General features: G+C 39.9%; 2 protein-coding genes across 5 annotated transcripts in view; one reads left to right on the forward strand and one right to left on the reverse strand.

The window, feature by feature from the left end:
- The window catches only part of GPRC5B (G protein-coupled receptor class C group 5 member B), a 52,531-nt gene that overhangs the window by 28,752 nt on the left and 3,384 nt on the right, over positions 1 to 20,395 (forward strand). For 3 of the 4 annotated variants that reach the window (XM_029576423.1, XM_029576422.1, XM_029576420.1), the window contains 2 exons: positions 96 to 1,105; positions 5,901 to 6,013. In XM_029576423.1, the coding sequence (XP_029432283.1) occupies positions 100 to 1,105; positions 5,901 to 6,013 (1,119 nt within the window). In that variant the 5' untranslated portion in view covers positions 96 to 99. Of the gene's footprint in view, positions 1 to 95; positions 1,106 to 5,900; positions 6,014 to 9,384; positions 13,611 to 20,395 lie in introns of those variants that run through there. The other variant, XM_029576421.1, reaches the window with a different exon arrangement.
- Positions 15,667 to 20,395, reverse strand: part of IQCK (IQ motif containing K) — a 63,756-nt gene continuing 59,027 nt past the window's right edge. The window contains exon 9 of the mRNA XM_029576425.1: positions 15,667 to 15,865. Within this exon, the coding sequence (XP_029432285.1) occupies positions 15,741 to 15,865 (125 nt within the window). The 3' untranslated portion in view covers positions 15,667 to 15,740. The remainder of the gene's footprint in view (positions 15,866 to 20,395) is intronic.

A 20,395-nucleotide genomic window follows, 5' to 3' on the forward strand; every position in this document is an offset into this window, starting at 1 on the left:
GCACTGGAAGTTGATAATGAGTGATACAGTGAAGTCTCTGCAAAAGTTCCTGTTATGAAATTAACAGTTTTTCATGTTTCTTTTCCCTCACTCAGAAAAATGAAAACTCACCCAGCCGCTGTCTTTCTCCTACTCTTTGTGATCGGTGGTGGCTCCTCTGAGAATTCCAGTACATCCAGAGGGTGCGGACTGGATATCTTTCCACAGTACATCTATCTGTGTGATCTGGATGCCATCTGGGGCATAGTCTTGGAGTCTGTTTCAGGAGCGGGAGTGCTGACTACCTTACTGTTGATGCTGATTCTGCTGGTTCGACTTCCCTTCGTTAAAGACAAAGAGAAGAAAAGTCCACTTGGCATTCACTTCCTCTTTCTGTTCGGGACTTTGGGACTATTTGGGCTGGTCTTTGCATTCATCATACAGGAAGATGAGAGCATCTGCTCTGCTAGGAGGTTTGTGTGGGGTGTTCTCTTTGCATTGTGCTTCTCATGCTTGCTGACTCAGGCCTGGAGACTTCATAGGCTAGTCCGGCATGGAAAAAGCCCATCTGGCTGGCATCTATCTGGAATGGCAATTTGCCTTATGCTGGTTCAAGTCATCATTGCTACAGAGTGGCTAATACTGACGGTTGTCAGGGACAAGAAATTAGCCTGCAATTATGAGCCAATGGATTTTGCCATGGTTTTGATTTATGTAATGTTTTTAATGGTGGCCACCTTGGCTTTGTCTCTTTTTACGCTCTGCGGAAAGTTTAAGAAGTGGAAGAAAAATGGAGCGTGCCTCATCATAACGGCTTTTCTTTCCATTTTAATTTGGGCTGCGTGGTTGACCATGTATCTCTACGGTAATAATGAACTGGAGAAAAAAGACAAATGGTCTGACCCCACTCTGGCAATTGCATTGGTCTCCAATGGCTGGGTATTTCTGATCTTCCATGCTATCGTAGAAGTTCACTGCACTATTTTTCCATCTCAGCAAGAAAGTTCACCCAATTATTTTGATACATCGCAACCCCGAATGCGTGAAACTCCCTTTGAGGAAGACGTACAACTTCCACGAAGCTACATGGAAAACAAGGCCTTTTCCATGGATGAACATAATGCAGGTAAAGTAGGAAATGTTAAAGTTGCATGTGTCCTCCTTGGAAACGCGGATTGGCAAGAGTGATTTTAATGCCTTAGGAAGCTGAATTTAAGGAGGTGATTAAGTGATTTCCTTTGTGTGAAGAAGTTGTCTAAAATTGCCTTAAAGCGGCTAGTGTGTAGTTATAGACGCCTTGAGAGGAAGCATGCTGGGGGAAAGGGGTAGGAGCTTAGGTCGGGGGAGGAAATTTATGTGGGTAAATGGCATTTTCAAATCTGCATGCGGACTTTTCCTAGCAAAACTCTACCCACACCAAAAGCAGGTGAAAAATGACTGCACGTCCTTTGTATCCACGGCCTATTTCCAGGGAGGAAGAATAATCTTTGAAACTTGGGATGAAGTCTGGTAAAAAAAAAAAAAATACACGCAGTTTCTTTGGGGATTTGTGGAGATGTCTTTAGGCTACAGAATACGCCATTATTTATTTTATTTTTTATTCGCTTGGGGCTGAGTCCTCAGTGATGCACAACATACATCATGCTGTTTAACAGCACCAAGGTCAACATTCAAAGGCATTTATTGGGACAAATGCAGAATTTTGAATCTCATCAGCCCTTACCCAGATAAATTTTAGTCGTTTTCCCAAATAAAATGTAACTGGATATGTGAGGGGGTGGGGGGGGGGATCTTCTGGGGAGGAGTTAAGTTAGCTGAATAACGTATTAGGTTAATTCAAGATGTGGCAAACAGCAAGGTTAAAGTTTTATGCAGGAATGTAGACCTGGATATCGTTAACCTTAACTGCTGGCCCAAGCCCCCCCCCCCCCCCCCCCCCCCCCCCCCGCCCAAAATAGAAATGGTTGTGGGCTCCCTGCAGAAATGCAGCCCTCCCATCGACCCAGTTCTAACCCTCCCGCCCAAATCCTTTATTGCGGCCCAGGAGTTCGGTGCCTGCTTTTTTTTTTCTCGCCATTCAACCAGCTGTGTTCTTTGAATATAGTCAGGTTAAAGTAAAATTCTTATCTGGCTACTCCTGCCCGGATAAGTTTGAAACCTTCCTGGCAATTTTTAAACCAAGCCGGTTAAGTATCAAAGTTATCTGAGTAGGAATAGCCAGGTAAGTTTGTGAGGATATTCAGTGGGACGTTTATCCCTGATAACTTCTCGGTTTCATGTTCTTTTGAAAGCTGACTTTATTGTGTTTAGCATTTTTTCCATATCCTAGGGCTATTTAACTTTAGGATATATAAATTCTTCAGCATAGAAACCAAATGTTTCTGCACGCCTTTGTGGTGTATTCATATTGCAAAAACTACTCAAGCCCCCTGCACTGTAGGCAGTAATTATGCTTCTCCTAGAAAAAGCAGGATGTTAGTCCTCACATGTGGGTGACCTCTTCTGATGGATCCTGGCACGGAAAACTTTTGTCAAAGTTTCTAGAAGCTATGCCCAGCCTGCTTCTTTCCAGCAGGCTTCCTTGAGAAGTCCCTTACACAACTGCTCTTTGGTTGGTTGGTTGTTTGCACCAACAGAAAGTAATATTCAGACATTGCTGAAGGAGAACATATAGTGTTAAGAAAATGTTTGTGAATCACCTAGAATGGTCTGTATCTGAGCACAGTTTTTACTCAAAACATGATTACATTCTAATCTAACCCCTCTGAAGAAATACCTCCGACACACAAGGATATATTTTGATTATTCAGCAATAAGTATCCCTTGTGTGAAAAAGTATGTGAACCCTTTATTAAATAATTGGTGGCATCGCCTTGAAAAACCATAGCTTAAACTAAACACTTCCTGTAACTCTTGATCAATCTCTCATGTCGCTTCTGAGGAATTTTGTCTTATTCTTCTCATTTGAAGGCTTCCTTGCATAAACACCTTGCCCTCAGGTCTTGCCACATTTCAATAATGTTTAGATCAGGACTTTGATTTGGCCAATCAAAAACACAAAATCTCCTCCTCTTCAGCCATGCCTCAGTAGACTTATTTGAATGCTTAGGGTCACTCTCTTGCTGCATGACCCACATTTGGTGCAGTTCCTAGGATTTAAGTGATATTGCTTAGTTCTGAACATTTTAATAATATTTGTATTTTGATGTTCAGCTGATTTGTATTTAAACTAAATCTTAAATAATTTAAAAAGAAAAGTGATGTCTTTCTTTTTTAAACTAAGGGCTTGATTCACTAAAGCTTTTCTCCAATTCTGTGTCTATGGGAAAAGACCTTGATGAATCAGGCCTTAAGAAATCAATAGAAATAAAGCACATTGAGGCATACACTAAACCAAAAGGCTTTGACAGGGATCTTCAGGAGAGAATATAACATTCATTAAACAACTTGCATCAATAAAAGCTAACCTGGTGCATGATATGCCCAGAGATCCAGGGCACACAAGCCACCACTCCTCATGTGCATTGTCAGGTCTCCAATTTTTTTATTTGTTTTCTTACCTGCATCCCCAGATTCTCGTTCCTCCCTGAGAAGGGGGGCGAAGTTAGTGCGTGTCACAGGGCTGTCCACCCTCTGGGAGCTTTTCCAGTTCATCCCTTTTTGAGTCCACTAACTTGTAATACTCTGAAGAGGCACTATAGCTTGTGCCTCGTCTGTTGTATCCTTTTTATGAAGCAACAATATTTCTTAGCAAATTGGATAATTCCAAATTTTCAGTCATTTTTCAGGCAGCCCAAACTGAGAATTTGGCAACAGTAGAGTAAAATTCTTTTTCTGAATGGCTAGAACAGTAAATTGTCCGGTTTTGTGCTCTGTTTTGAAAAAGAACATTAATGCATTTAGCCATGTTGGGGTCGGCTTTTTTAAAATCCCCCTTCTGAATTCTCTCGAGTGTAGCGCACCCTATGCTGTCATTGGAATAGCGCTCAGCTGAAAGAGAGCAACCAATAAAGAGTCCAAACTGTATAAATTATTTGAGAGAAACTTAAGATGTACTCCACTCTGTTAATATTTCTGAGTAATGTGGAATGTCAGCTACTGGGGACTTGAAATCTAATGGTTCATGTTGAACAGGCACAGGAAATCCTTTCATTTCTTAAAAGCATGCGATGAGTTTTCTCCCTGCATCTCCTAATACAGAGCTCTGCTCTTTAAGCTGTGCAGCCCCGTTACAAGGTCATATCCTTATTTGCTCTGGGAAAAGAACACAAATTACTTCTGACACGTGCAGCCAAGAGTCTGGAGAAGATCTTCAAATTGCTTAAAATACCTTTGGGCTCAATGAACGACACTGCCTGGATGGTAAACGAAACACTTCCTTTTAAATCTTTCCCTTTAAAATGAGACGATCTCAGGATTACTGAAACCATGCTTAAAAAGAACCATGCCTTAAAGTTTTTTGAGAAACCATTTTATGCTGCCGTTAAGTGTTTATTTAGTTCTGGTGGTTCTTGTTTCGTTTTACAGATGTAAACAGATTGGCCCTTCTAGTGACTGACCAGTACTCGTCTAAGTTAGTCTTGCATCTCAATCAGACTTAAGGCTTGAATCACCCAATATTATTTTTCCTTTTGGTGGGCAAATAGCAAGATGTTTGCATCAGATTTTGAATGAATAACTTATAAAAATATATTCAGAACATCTTGAAAAGAGCTATCTGGTTTGCACCGGGGGAGCCACTGTAGACATTCCACTACCACACTCCATGCGCCCACAGACATGAGCACCAAGATCTGTTCGCCCAAACACATGCCTTTTCTAGTTACTTCCCAGAGTCCTCGGAGCACAAATGTTTATCCTGCTCGAGGCTGGTGCAAGTCTGGGCCAGGGAAGCTACCTAATGCCTATATCACATTATACAATAGGTATACATACCAGCTCTGTTTTCCACAGGGAAGCTGCTTTTGCTTGTTTGTGTGTCTCTCTCTCTCACGTTATTACTCATTGTATATCCTTTGCCTTATACAGCATAACACATAACTGGTCAAAGAGGGACCGAGAACATAACCATGATATACAAACAATATAACAGATTTATTAACTCAATATAGTAAGTAGACAAATATATTTCTAAGTCCTGAATTTGGGTGAATCAACCCCCTAACATCTGGGGATAAAATATTTAGTAGAAACAGATTGCATCTGTAATGCCAAGAATTGTACCTCTGTGAGATGAACCTTGGAAACACTAGACAATATTATGGACTTATCATATTCAGAGCATCCATAGACTCTAAGTAGTGCCTTTCTAGTGAATGAAGGACCTTTTCAATGGCCTGCTCTGGAATGAGAAGTAGAATGTCTTTTGCTCCTATGAATGAATGCTTTAGAAGTGCTGAGAGAGCTCCTGCAATAAATGGGCTGTATGAAACTGCACAATTCATTAGTCAGTAACTTTTTTACACCCACGCATAGACACTAATTGAATAAATTACAGCAGCATTTCAACAAGGCAGTCTGCTACAACTGTGTGTTGGTCTTATTAGGAACTATGCATCTGGGAGTAAATATTGTTTTCAAAAAGGTTATTTCCTTGGTAAGTTGGTTTTTTTAGTTTGCATACCCCCAGGGCTTGATTCTTTGGTCCTCGATGGTCCTTAGATGAGCTGCTAAGCCCACTCAGGATGGCTGTTTTTTTTTAGCCTTTCTTGGATAAGACCCACAAAGAGCAACAAGGCCTCTGAGGCTGAAAAACAACCTATGAAACTTAACCCTAGGCACACAAATGGCAAAACCATTCAATGACAGGCTTTCAATAATCTTGAATGTGCAGTGCAGTTCCCAAAGCCCAAATTGAATCACAATATTCTATTTTATGTCTTTATGGCTTTTTCCATAACTTATTTTTTATTTTATCACAGCTTTGAGAACTGCAGGATTTCGTAATGGCAGCTTGGGAAATAGACCTGGTATTCCCTTTCGAAGCAATGTATACCAACCCACTGAAATGGCTGTTGTGCTGAACGGTGGCACTGTAAGTATCCAAATGTGACAATTTATTGTAATGATCTGCATTTAAACTGCTTGCTTGCTTTTTTTTTTTTTTTTTTTTTTTTTTAGTAATCATGATATGACACAATTGTCCATAAATAGTGTCTGCCTACAATGCATCTAATATCGCTTTCTAGAACCATGCTTCTCAGCCCAGTCCTAGGGGCACACCTAGCCAGTCAGGGTTTCAGGATATCCACAATGAATAAGCATAAGATAGATTCACATACATCTTATGCTTATTCATTGTGGATATCCTGAAACCCTGACTGGCTAAGTGTGCCCCTAGGACAAGGTTCACAATCACTGTTCTAGAGGTTATAGAATATAATGTTAAGTAATATTTTTAAGTTAATTGCTTGGTAGCACAATTGTATCAAAATGCCTGCTGATGCTACAAATTCAGCATCCTCTCTGGATGGTGTCTTCAATGTATCTAGAAATTACTAGGTGTGACTAAGCAGTTTATTGTAGATACTGCGTTGTGCTTGTCCAGTGAACATCTCTAACATTCTGTGAGAAATGTGCAATTTGTCAAGAGTAGCATAAGCACCACACCGTGCAGAGTGCAACCTGAAGAAACTGTTTGATAGATAACTGAATTATATTGCCCATTCATGGCTGAACTTTGGCAGCAAAACCCAATTCAAACACTTTGTCATCTCTACCAACCAGACACTGGTTGAACCCAGTCTATGAATATAGATAGGGATGGGCACGTCAACTGTTCTCTGCTCTGGATGTGATGAAGAGTGGATTATAACTAATATTAATATATTTATAACTGATCAGGCATGCATTCTGACTCAGGATTTCCCAAGTCATGTTATAGCCTAGTTCATTGAAACTGAACAAGGTCGAGTTATAATTGACTTTAGCCTGGATCTATCGTTGATTGAGGAATGAAAGGTCAAATGCTTGTTATTGATTGAGGTTTTCAATAACTTTTCCCATTCGGGTCAAGCAGATCTAATCCAACCTCAAACTGGAAGCTTTTGAGATGTTCTGAAGCCAATTAACCCGTATCAGTCCCTCCTACCATGGATACAAAGGGGATTTCTCTCATCCCCGCTAAATGCTTTCATATGTGCCTTTTCCTCTGCACAGTACTTCCTCTCATATTAAAAGATATTTTAGAATAACTGGAGCTGGGTAAAGAGTCAGCAGTCTGAATACTTTTCATGGTCCACAACTGGGAAGTCTCACAATCATGTTTGTCTTCATGCACTATGCTTCCTCAGTTCCACGTGTGCTAGTCTACATGTGTGTAAATTGCAGGTTTTCCTCTGTTAATCATATGTCAATTCCATACTGTAGCTTGCATATTGAAAAACAAACTGCAGAAAGAATGTGGTATGTTGATGTCTTTTTATTAGGGTTAAATCAGTTCAAATTGCATTAAACTGTTAAAAAGCAAACCCAGAATTAGTGGCTAACAGGATTTCCTTTATTTTTTTCAAGTAGATTAGATACACTATCTTGTTTACTTTTCAAATTACAGCTTTACAACTCACACAATGTTTGCTGTAACAGCTGAAATATTTTTTATTTTCTTTTGGCTAACAAAAAAAGGCATTCACTAAGGATCCTCCTATCCACACAATATTTTGCCTTGGCCACAATGAAGGGAAAGGATCCCTGTATGTGGGGGATTCTAGCAACTAATATTAATACCTCATTAGCTAATATGGACGTCAGAAGTACTCTCTTGACCTGTCAGAGGCAGAAGTTAATTTTCTTATCCCTAACATGCATACTGCAGCACTTTAAATTTCCAGCTGCACCAGACTTATCTAGTGCAATCATTTTGTTGTGTATACCATGCTTTATGTCTAAGAGACATATAATCTGCATGAAGCTAGCTCTGTCAGTTGCATCGGAGTCTGTTCTTGCTTTCTTCACATACGCTTGGAAGCAAGACAAGTGTGGCCTTCATATTCAAAGATCCCCATTTATACAGAAGACTGCATGGCGTGGGGATGGGGTGGAGCAGGATGTCTAACTCTGGTCCTCAAGGGCTGTAAATGAGTCTGGTTTTCCAGATAATCCCTACTAAATATGCATGAGAGATTTGTATGCAGCTGAAGCAGTGTGTCTGCGAATCTCTGCCATGCATATTCATTAGAGAGAGACTGAAAAGCAGACTGGTTTGCAGCCCTAAGGACTGGAGTTCTGTTCCTGTGTGTTTGTTTTTTTGTTTGTTTGGTTTTTTTAATGACTATCAGATGTAATGTAACATGGTGACTAGGAGTCTGCTCTAGTAGCGACTGTGTTTACTAGTCGTTTGGTTTGTGTGGTCAAATTGGTCTATTTATAATACAGGATCCCACTGTAACTTCAGGGTAATGATATTCTCTGTTAACTTTTTTGGCTCCTTCTCCATTGGACAGAAAATTTGTGCGGCTTTACCCTCGCCAAGTAAAATGGTTGTAGTTTTATCTTTTAATAGACTTCTATCTCCTTTATTCCTCTGGGTGTGACGTTCTCTTTCAATTAAAACAAAATAATCATGAACTGAACCCCCAAGGCTGGAGCCTTGGCATCATCGGTCCTGTACTTGGCAGTGGACAGATCCTACTACAGTTTGATTTGAGTATAAGACGGTGGAGGAGAAACCAACCAGAATTGCATCAGTAAATTCCAGTTCTTGGGACTGGGAATTAGCAGGGCCATTTCACATTTTGTTTCTGGATTAAGACATTTCATAACTGTAGAGTATGGCTGGGTAAATAACAAAGACAAACTATGGGCCTGAGTTATTATGTCTATGAGAAAAATTCTTAGTAAATTAGTTAATTTATTGAAAATTTTTTTATTTTTTTTTTTACTATACAGTGGCAGTTATAGGATCCTTGTAGTCTTAGGATAGCTTTTATTTTATGTAAACCAGTTGCCAAGTATAAATAAGCATGAACATGAGCTGCTTAGAATGAAAAACAGCCTACATGCTTTTGGGAGTCCGGGCTTAGCGCTCCCAGGACTTCTGTAAACAAGGGAGGCTCATGAATGTCACGTGATGGGAACAACTTGCAGACATGTTTCTGAGGTCCTCGCCCAGAGAACTGTCAATGTCTTATTTAATCTTTCCTTCCTTCCTTCCAGACAATGAGGTATAAGAAATATGTCATTAGACATTTAAACAATAAGAGAGAGTACACTATACTGTAAAAATAACCACACCCTTATTGTGAGCTGTAGCCCTATGGAGTGAATGTATAGAGAACAATTGCAGGGTATGTTGCTGTATTTTGCTCCATAAATTAAAGCTAATGCTGCAGTATGATGTCTTAAGTAAGAAATGATCTCTGACCAGTACAGTATTCTTAGTTATGGGTTTGTTATCCTTATTTCCAGATTCCAACTGCTCCGCCAAGTTACACTGGAAGACACCACTGGTGAAAAGCTAGAGCTCCCAGGGATTAAGAATCTAAATGGCAGATTTTAGTCACTGGCAATGCTTTCTGAGGGAGGAGTCAATTGAAAAAAAAAAAATTAGAACAAAGACAAGGAACAACCAGGAGTTCTGGAAATCCTGAATAATACTAGGCTTTTATGTAAATGTGACCTACATTTACCTGATTAAGCTAAGCAGAAAAGGCAAACTTTGTAAAAAGAAATCTGAAATTTAGTTGAAAGCAGAGACATTTTAAGGTGGAAGCAGTATTGAATCCTTTAATGTAAGATATAACCAACCTGTACTAAGCCAGGCAAAGTCTGCTTTTGGTTTCTAGCTCGCTTGCAAAATCCTCCCTTGCCTCCATTGCCACTAGAGAATGAAAAGAAGCAGGTTCATTGCTACTTGTCATATTTCTATTGCTTCAAATGCTATGCGACATAATCTGGCATTTGCCTTTCTGATGTAAAATAATGTTTTCATCTGCACAGCCAAACCTTACTAACTGGTGGCATCTACATAAAAGCAATGACCTGATGTCATTTGGCATATCTACCAGATTACAGTAATCGCTAGTGACCTTTGTAACATGTGCAATCATACTTCATGGATGGAGCTTCCCTTGAGCAGAAGGCTTTCGAAAATGGAAGCAAAAAAACCCCCCTTCATTTCCTGCCACGTGGCTTCCACCTCTCGCATGCCCTCTTGATGCAGTCTCACGCCTTACTCGTCGGTCTGATAACCCTGCAGTCCACGGGGACGATGGCTTGTGCGGTAGCTTCAGCCAAGACTCAAAGCAACATTAGGAATCCAGTACTCTCATTTCTATGTGGGGAAAACCTTCTGTGCCCGTAAAGGTGTTACAGCCTAGTTAGTGGAATCTCCCTGGTGGAGAATTTTGTTTTGTTTTGAAAAAGGGGGGGGGGGGTGAGAAACATGGTGTAGAAGAATTTTTGGCAGATTTTGTTCTCTTTAGGTGGTAGAGAAATTATTGCAAGCCCATTATTTTATTTTATTTTTTTACCATGGGTTTCATCACATTGGCAGCGCATCATTCTTTTACCATTAAGCATTTGAAAACCATCACTGGCTCAGGATTGGTTGGCCAACATTACTCCTTGCTATCCTGAAGAGGAAAAATGAAATGTTTTCATGCAAAATGCTGAGTGAGTATAGAAGATAGAAAGATCGAAACATTCAGAGGGTGATAATCAGCAGGAAAGCTCCCTAGATAATGTTACCTGGATGCACGGCAGCACCTAGCCAGATAAGTCTGCTGCCGAATATAGTGGGCTAAAATTACCCCGATAACACTAGGACTGCAATTTTTCTGAGCAGACTTACTTGGCTGTTTATCCGGTTAGTGTGCAATAGCTGGATAAATGTTATCCATACCCCTCCCATCTGGCTAAGTTTCACCCAGGTAATGATGTACCCAGGTGAGGGGCAGGAAGTCTATATTGGTCCAAAAGTTTCTCCGCTTAACTTCTCCATCTTCTGATTGCTTCACATAAAATAATTTACAGAAGGAACTGAACAAGCTATTGGCAGGACCTTCCTTATCCACATTGTGTTCTTGGCCTCTTTCTCCTCTCACCAACGAATCCTTTTTAATGTCCTGTTGCTTTCTGAGTCTGTCAGTGGGGAGCAGCTCAGCCCTGCTACAGATATAGGCTCAACAGTGCATACAGTCAATATCATAGAACAATACACTTTCAATATTGAAGCATAAATATTATATAGAATCTTCATCATCCTACCTTTTGGGGATGTATTCATTTTTATGTGCATTGAAAATATGCTAAAGTAAAAAAAAAAAAAGCTTTTTGGACAGACGACTAAAGATGACCGTTAAGAGGTAGAAACATGAGACAAATATCCGATCAATGTTATGGTGGTCCTTTAAAATTTTTAAAATAAAAGGAACTCATTCATAACTGTAGACACCAAGCATTTAAATTTAAAATCTGTTAAGGGTTTTCAGGATTGCCACAATGAATATGCATTTATGAGTTTACATATGATACATTTACAAAATATGCACATCTGTCTCCTGCATATTCATTGTGCCAATCCTGAAAAGCCAACTGGATAGGTGTGCCTCCAGGAGAGGGTAGGGAAACTCTGATCTACACATCTCCCTAGCTTCAACAGCATCATAAAAGCAATTTATCAAGAAAATTGGCATTACCAATTTTGTCAGTACCTATGTGAAACGATAGGATTTTTTTTTTTAAATAATTATAACTTTATCTTTTAAAAGCTGTTGATAAACATAGCTCTCCCCCACATGGAAGCTGTTGTCTATACAAAACTGGGCTATAGCTTCAGTATGCAGTACTATATGCAATTAAAGGTCAATAAATCATTTAAAAAGATGCATCCAAAACCCATTTTGGGGCAGATACTTTTGCCACAGTTTGCTGCTTCCAGATGGCCTTAAAACTTCAAAAGCTATTCTAGCCATGTTAAACTGCAGAGGTAATAACTGTCTCCCAGCCAGTCATAAATCATGCATCAAAGTGAACTGCCATGGTTGTAACTCTAGAGCAATTGGTATTATAAAAAGAGCTATAATGTTGATTAACTGAAGATAAATAGATTAGGGAATTGGATAGCAGAAGGCTAGAGCCTGCAGATAGAGTCCGTATTTTAAACCTAGAACAACGTCAAAACCAGCAATATTAGGACTGGCAAAGGCTGCATACTGCCCATCAGAGGACCTTGATTCATTTCCCAGGCTAGCTGGGGATGCGTGTAGGGCAGTATTCACAGCCCTTGGAGAGGGTGACTTGGTCGTCACACAATAGTAACATGATTGCAGGGATCCAGAGGACCTCCAGCCAAGGACTATTGCTGCAATGAATGGCCCGGTGAGGGGATATAAAATGAGAAACCCCTGGGCATTTACAAATGAAGGCTCATGGCACTGTAGCCCAACAGAGTCCTGGTTCTGATTCAGCTGGAAGCCTAAGGGAGCAGGAGGAAACTGCTGGGCTCAAAAAAACCCCACAACCAACCAAGCGTTTACAGCTTTGCAATATGTCCATAAGTACTGGAATCCTTTACATTTTTTTAAATCCCATCCGCAACTTCTGCCAATAAACGTTTTTTGTTTTTTTTAAATGCTAATTACAAACATCAATGCTTTCAAAAGATCCAGAGGAAATAGGAGATTATCATAGCAAACATGGTTGGTTTTTGTATTTATATGTATACGGTAAATCCTGACTGCAATAGAATGTTTGTGTTTTTAATCCTGTTCTTAAGTTTCTAGTTGCTGTTTTTAATTAAAGTAATACAGATAAGAGTGGTTGCTAATAGTTCAGAGGAAAGAACAACTTCACTCAACTAACAAACTCTTCTGTCTTGCCTAAAGGGATATTGGGAGTCCCACATTCTGAGGCATGCTTAAGGGGAAATGTCACCTTTTTTGTTCACTTACATCTCTGTTAATCCATTGTAGAGGCTTATTTTTTTTTTGCCATAAATGACCTAGAATGTTGAGCATGTGTCCAAATTACTTACTGCAATAGTGGAAGCACAAATCTTAGTATTGTTTTCTTTGAAAGCTACCATGTCCCTTACTAAAGAAATGGGATTATTTCCTTCGTTAACCCTAAAGAAAAAAAAGCCAAACCAGACATCTGAAATCTTTCCCTTACTGTTTGAATATACAGTGAAACCTGATCAAAAGATTTAAAAAAAATGTAAGACATCAGATTCCTGTATTACATATGTCTAAGGCTGGAGAATACTGAAATTGATGAACAGCTACAATAACTAATTCTGGAGTTTGGTTCACATAGACAGCTCAGTTTGTTGGGTTTGATGCCTTGAGAGTCTGTGTAGAAGGGAGCATTGTAGCTTTTGTATCGAAATGATCTAACAGTGATACCAGCTTTCAGGATCACACAGCAGGTGCTTTGTATGAATGGATAAAGGCTCAGATTTTGTTCTATTTATTAAATGTATTAATGTTTTGTTTTTATAATGCCTCTCCATGTTCTGTTGTCTGTTCATTCTGCTGTCTCTGGACGTAGATCTCTGAAGGAATCTCAAGACAATCAATCTGTACCATAATGGCTGTATATATGAATTCAAAATGAAAAAGAATGTAAAGCATGGGCAAATGTTTTATTTTCAAAATGCTGTTCTTAACAAAAATAAAGGCGTTTACTATTTACTTACAATGTTTGTGGTAACTTGACTCCATAAACCAAATTAACTTCACACCTAAGTATTACTCAACCTTTTGACACCATTGCTGCTGTATTTCAGCTTGTAGTCCCAGCACTGGACCTTAGCTTAACGGAGGCTAGGGCTCTGTCTGACTGTAACAGGAATGTGCTAAATCAAGTCATTTAAAAAGGGTCATTGATTAACCAAAAGACAAGTAGAATTATATTGTGTCCACTGTGCCTCCTTTCTGGAGGAAGGTGCCATATCATGGCAAAGTGTAATATAATGTACTTCCAATATTCGGTCATTAGATCCAGACACTGTAGACTTGTCCTAGTGACAAAAGCAGAATTTTAGACAACCCAGATTAAAAGTAATGTTAGCCAATCTGAAAGAAGATACCTTGAACACTCCACAATTTTTGCTGCGGTGTTCCTCACACTAATTTTAGTTAGAAAAGTGAACAGTGAGGACCTAAAAATCAAATAACTGCTTCATTTAAGAAACCAAAGGATTTCCTCTATACCAAATGGTTCTCACAGTGGATGGATGTGGAAAGGTTTTGACTGTCTCTCTCTCTCAAAATTAACATTGTAGTAGTACAGTAGTTTAGCAAATATATTCTAGATTTATCACCAAAATTGTTACCTGGAATCCTTGAGATACCTTTCATTGCACCCTCACACAAGCTCTCGTGCAGGGAGTTCTTTCCACATCTTGCAATCCTTTAAAAATAAGCTATTGTACACAAATGAAGACATGCAGGGTTTCATGAGCCAGGCAGGGAAAGGCAACAGTGCTTCCAACTCTTCACCACAAGGTCGGGGAAAAACCACAGCCACCACTTCTAAAACCGTTTACGGACAACTGTCAAAGTTTTAAAGCAGTAGTAGCCAAAGAGAGGGGTTAATAGTTAGAACAAACAATCATTAAGAGCTCCCCTTTTACATTCTGATTTTCATTTCATTTGCAAAGCATTTTCTACTTAGTATACAAGAATTCTGCTGTGCTCATCCCTTCCAGAATCGTGTGCAGGACACCACCAATAGATATAAAGCTGGAACATGCCAGGAACCAGCTAAAAAGTGTACAAAGACAAAAGGAAAATTTAAAGTTGAGGGCATGGGCTGACTAAAAAGTGTAAGAATTCAAGGTGGGATTGGGGTTTTGGTCATTTAGTCACCAATTTGACAAGGTCCTTCTGAATCGGCACACTGTCACAAGTTATCCTGCCCACAGGAGAATCCCCTGCGCAGAGGCATAGGTTAGTGATCATTATGACAGGCTCTGCTTATTTCTCCCATCCTTAAAACAATATAGTAAGACCAGGAAAGGCAACCTAGGATTAAGACCAGATGAGGATGCAATAAAACTAAGGAAACCAACCAGTGCATGTCTGGTACAAACTCAACAGTATTTCTGCTTTAAGGATTCCAAGTTGGTTAGGAAGATGATGGATTCATATAATCAGGTCAAGGCCGTTCTATATTAAAAAAAAAACCAGTTGAAACTGAAGCTATAGGGTTGGCCCTGACAATGAACTAAGGGGCTCATATATTAAACTATGTTGTCATCAACTATTAATGCATGTCCGTCTGGTATCTGATGTGCATATTAATAGCTGATGATATGTAAATGACAGACACAAAAACTTAACTACATCCCTCCCAAGGTATAGTTTAAATTTTGTTACTGTGTCTTACATTTTGCTCATTTTAATGTGCATACATTTTCATTGCGCTAATGGGTAGAGGGCTATCATGCATATTTTTTCATCTCCTCTAATTAGCACAGATTATGTTAACACAAATTAGTTTACACATGTTAAGAGGTGTTGACATGCGTTAACTACTGGCGCTAGATAATGCAGATGTTTAACAAAAGATTTAATGCTTGCATTACCATTAACACAGTTTAATATATTGGCCCCTAAGCTTCTATGTTAATTTTATTACAGTTCTAAAGGGCACATTAGAAAGTAAATTATTGGGTTCCATGTATTTCTCCATATGATAGTTCCTATATCTCCATGCACAGAATGGAGAACACAGAAAGCAGTGTGTAGTGTATAACTGTTTTATTCATGGAGAGAGAGATGTTAGGGAATTGGGGTATTTCAAGCTGTGAAGTCTGTTTATTCCTGGATCATATCAGGTGAAAGTTGTTCTTCTGTTATCGATGGGGTTGCTGAGCGCAATCCAGTTGGAATTGAACGGCGCTGTACTGTTTTGTCTTCCATATTCCTGTTCTTTTTTCTTACTACAATAGAAAAGAAGCAGAATATTAGAGACCAATAATCTTCCATTACACAAAGGATTAAAAAACAGTAGATTTTTGGCTTGCAATTTTTCTTTCCCTTAACTTCCATCTCCCTCTAGCAAAGTAATATGATTTCAAACTTCTTCTAGCCATAGTACAGACCTTAGAGAGTGGCAGGCTAGATGTCTCCTTTGAGACTGTCCACGCTACCTTCCATAAGGGCTCTTCAACCAGCCCCTACAATTCTCCTGGAATTTGCAGACAGGCTCCAAAGATAAATCCCCTGCACCAAGGGCAGGCCCGAGTAAGTCATTTTAATCATGAATTGAATCAGCTTATAAAATTATTAGTCACAGAAACCGGTTATAATAAGGGCAAAGAACTGCTGGAGGTGGTGTTTCTAAAGCTATCCTGCTTTAGGGAAATAAAACACCCATGGCTCTTGTTAACCAGAGAAAAAATAATTAAAAAAAACAAAAAGATTTTGGAAAAAAAATAACCAGGGAAAGAGCAAAGAAAATGGCCATTGGACCACTGTCTCCTGGGACCACCTTTTGAGTGCTTCAGAAGTAGCTCCAGATTGGTGACCCAGGACATGAAGACAAGATGACAAACGGGAGAAGGGAGATTGCTATTTTGGTTCAGATTAACAGCAACCATGCTTTTTTTCCACACTTTGATCATTTGCGAAAAGATTACCCCCATGACTTTTCTTCCTTACTATAGGGAAGTCTATCCTCTTATTCATGACAAATCTGAATTATACTGCCTTAATGTGTTTAAAAACATCAACAAAACAGATCAAAAAGAGACTTGGGGAAAATGCCTAAGCTTGCTGCGCCTTGAATGGTTTTTGTCACTGGAAGATTATCGCATGTAGCTGATGCAACTGCTAAAAGTCAGGAGACTCAGACCCTTGTTTGTGGTACGCCAGCGCCGTCCATAAACAATCACTTCTCACGTGCCCAGCTGCAATGAGAACGCTAAGCGTGTGATCAGCTTGATAAAGTGGGCTACAACAGCCAAACAAAGAGCCCAGCGTTCTTGGCAGGGAGAGAGCATGGCCAAATAAAGAAGATGTTTATGAAAAAGCTTGGATGGTATGAGCTTTCTGCCCCCGTGTCTGCTCGCTGCTGAATGGATGTGTAAGTCAGTTTTCGTATTGTCCTAGGGGCATATGCTCTGACTTGGTGTACTGGAGATCCTCTGAACAAAGTCCGCCACTTAAACCCTTTGTCATTTTCAACCTACACTGTACATGTTTTTCAGGTAGAGACATTATCCGGTGAATTATCTTGTACAACACCGTGTACATTGATGGCACTGAGTAACTAATGATGATACTTGACTGACTGGGTCAACTGTTGGAATCTGAGCTAAGATGAAAAATTAAACTACTTGGGTATATTTTCTAGCTCGCAAGTTTCCAAATCCTGCAACAGATTTGGTTTTCAGGATATCCACAATAAATGTTCATGACAGAGGTGCATAGACTTGGTCTGATAATTTGGTTACCCTGGCCTATTGGGGGGGGGGTTTTGGAATCAGACAGGAACCTCTGATTGAAGGGAAGGGAGGGTCATGCACATTTACAGATTCTAATTTAATAAATATGTATATATTAACAAATCAAGGGCCTCATTTATAAGAATGTTTCCCAAAGCCACACAGAATGGAAGAAATGCCTTAATAAATCAGGTCCTAAATACTTCACTGTAACATTTTTAAATAAAAAAGAGAACTCTGGAAAAATGTATCATCTGTACATGAATGCTTCATAATTCTTATCTGCTCAATGTTCCACACAAACTTTGGCTAATTGAAAGCAAAGGATTCACAGAGACAAATGTTTTTCCAGTATTTCCTAAGATTTTTAGCGATATTCTAATCATTCTAGCTTATGCAATATCTATTAAAATTAACCTGTAAAGAAACAAACTTAGTCCCCCTTGAAAAATCTGTTTTCAAATATGTCAGAGGTCTGGGTGTGCATAAAGCCACTGGAATTTCTATCCATGTTGTTTTGCTACTCTTGAGTATCAGCCTTTACAAGCAGCATGAATATTTAGGGTCATGCTATGAAACATTTCTCTCATTTTGTGTTTCTGGCACATTCAGTTGCAAGGCAGGGTCCTTAAATTAGATTTGATGGATACAGATAGGGGCTGATTTTAAAAGCCCAGCGCACGCAAATCCCAGGAGATATGAGCGGGGCCCAGCCTTTTCGCAGCAGCCCTGACATACTTGTATCCCAGGCTTTTAAAAAGGGGAGGAGGCCAGCTGGGACAGCGCGCGCTGTAGGCTGCCGGCACGCAACTTCTGCTTGGAGGAGCAGGTAAGTTGTGAAACAAAAATTTAGGGTAGGTAGGTCTGAAAAGGGAGGAAGGATAGGTAGGGGGTTAGGTAAGTTCCCTCCCAGTCCGCTCCTTTATTGGTTTGGACTGGGAGGGAACTGGGGAAAGGTCCTGTCCTGTCGGTGCGCGTGTCTTATAAAAAAAAAAATCCCCTCCCCTGCGCATGCCAATATAAAATTGGCCACGCATGGGCATATCTGATTTATTACATACACACGGTGCCGCGTGCATGTTATAAAATCGGCGCGCCGGGAACTGCGCAGCTTAGAAAATTTAAACTTAAGTGTTCTGCATTATGAGTACCTCAAGCCAATTGATTAGTTTCCTGCTGTTTTATGTATGAATAAATCCCACAGGAGGAGTAATCTTCTGTTTCTACAGCCGAGCACCTCACTCTATGGGTGGACTGAGCCTCGCTGGGAGCTTGGGCATTCATGCAGTACAATTCAGACCAGGGATTGCAGGAGGCAGTGGGTACAGCGGGGCAGGGATAACGATACTTAAATATTTTGGTATCTAATTGTCAAGCTTGGAAGTGTTCCGGTTCTCTCTTCTGACAAGAAACATAAGGATTTGGGCAGTAAGACTTTTATACTGTTGAAACATTGACAACATTAGAATAGGAAATTCTCCATTTCTTCACAGCACAAGCAATAGCAGTGGAGACTAACCCTCCTCCCCCAACACACACACACACACTCTCTCTCTCCCCTGTCAAAGTGTGCCTCAGAGTCTTGGTTTGCTATGTTGTTACTGTGTAACCCTGTTTACAAACAGCAATGTCTCATCTACAGCCAATGACTCTGCAAAATCTGTTTGAAAGTAGGATTTCGAGCCCTAGCTGGTTAAGAAAACCACTGAAAAATGCATGACTACTAAATGCTAGAAAAAAGGAAGCTCAAGCAATGTACCGTACTCACTAATAAAGTGGCATTCCACATGCAATGCACATCTGTCCTAAGGAGCTAAGCAACCACAAGATTAGATTATCACTATTTTCCCATTTTATTTCTAGGCAGGCAAATCTGAAGCGAAGTTGATAAAGTATTGTCTATGTAACTTGGACCCTAACGACAAGATCAAGCTGTGGATTTAATGATGCAGCACATTATAAGGAACACTAAAATTAAGTTAAAATACGGGACACGCCATGAAATTAACAACCAGCAGATTTAAAAGTAAATAGTAGAAAATGTTGTTGTTTTTTTTCACTCGGCGTATGATTAAGCTATGGAACTTGTTACCTGAGGTCATGGTTAAGGCGACTAGCATAGTGAGGTTTAAAAGAGGCTCGGATAAGTTCCTGGAGGAAAAGTCCATAAACGGTTATTAGCTAGACTGACTCCGGAAAGCCACCACTTTATTGCTGGGGGTGGGCTCCTGGGTACCTGTGACCCTGGCCCCTGTTAGAGACAGGATGCTGGGCTCAATGGACCTTGGGCTGAGATATCGTATGTTCTTAGTTTAACACAATTTTTTATCTTCATTTGATTTACAAAGACAGCACCGAAATGAATAAAATGAAAATATAATGGAAATGCAAAAGATGATAAGGTCAGCAAGGCCTGCTTTGTGTGAGCACTACAAATGGGTTAGCTATTCCTTCCAGTATAAGGCACTTTATTTGTATTTGGTTTTAATAGGACAAACAATCACTATATGACAGGAATAAGTTAGAACGTTCCAGTTTTTTTAACAGCATCAACAGGCACCTGCGCAGTCCAGAATGAAACCACAGGAACATTGAGGGTGTTGAAAAAGACTCTTGTATGGTTGACAAGAAGAGAGAGTATGCTCTCCAACTGAGTTTGTTTTGTGCACACCAAGAGGAATAATCTCACTTGGATGCCAGGGCCTGTTGGCAGAGAGCTGTGGTGTGGTGGAGTCAGGTCCAACTCCCCAGGGAAGCACTGGTGCTCCTTCCTCAGAGAAGATGCAGCATGTACATTAAATAAAAATGGATTCATAGCTTAATTGTCCAGGGTTTAGTGTGTCTGCCCACCCTATCCAACATTATTCTAATTTGTACCTCCTGTGACCACATTTCTGGATTCAGCAGGCAGTAAAACCCTGCTGATTTGGTCTCCTATCCTCGCCAAATGTGTCCAAGGCTCTAGTCCGTTCTCACTGTGGAAGGGGCTGTATGAAGGGGAAAGGGGGAAAAAGACAATTTGGC

This window comes from Rhinatrema bivittatum, chromosome 14, assembly GCF_901001135.1.
Source record: "Rhinatrema bivittatum chromosome 14, aRhiBiv1.1, whole genome shotgun sequence".
Lineage (NCBI taxonomy): Eukaryota > Metazoa > Chordata > Amphibia > Gymnophiona > Rhinatrematidae > Rhinatrema > Rhinatrema bivittatum.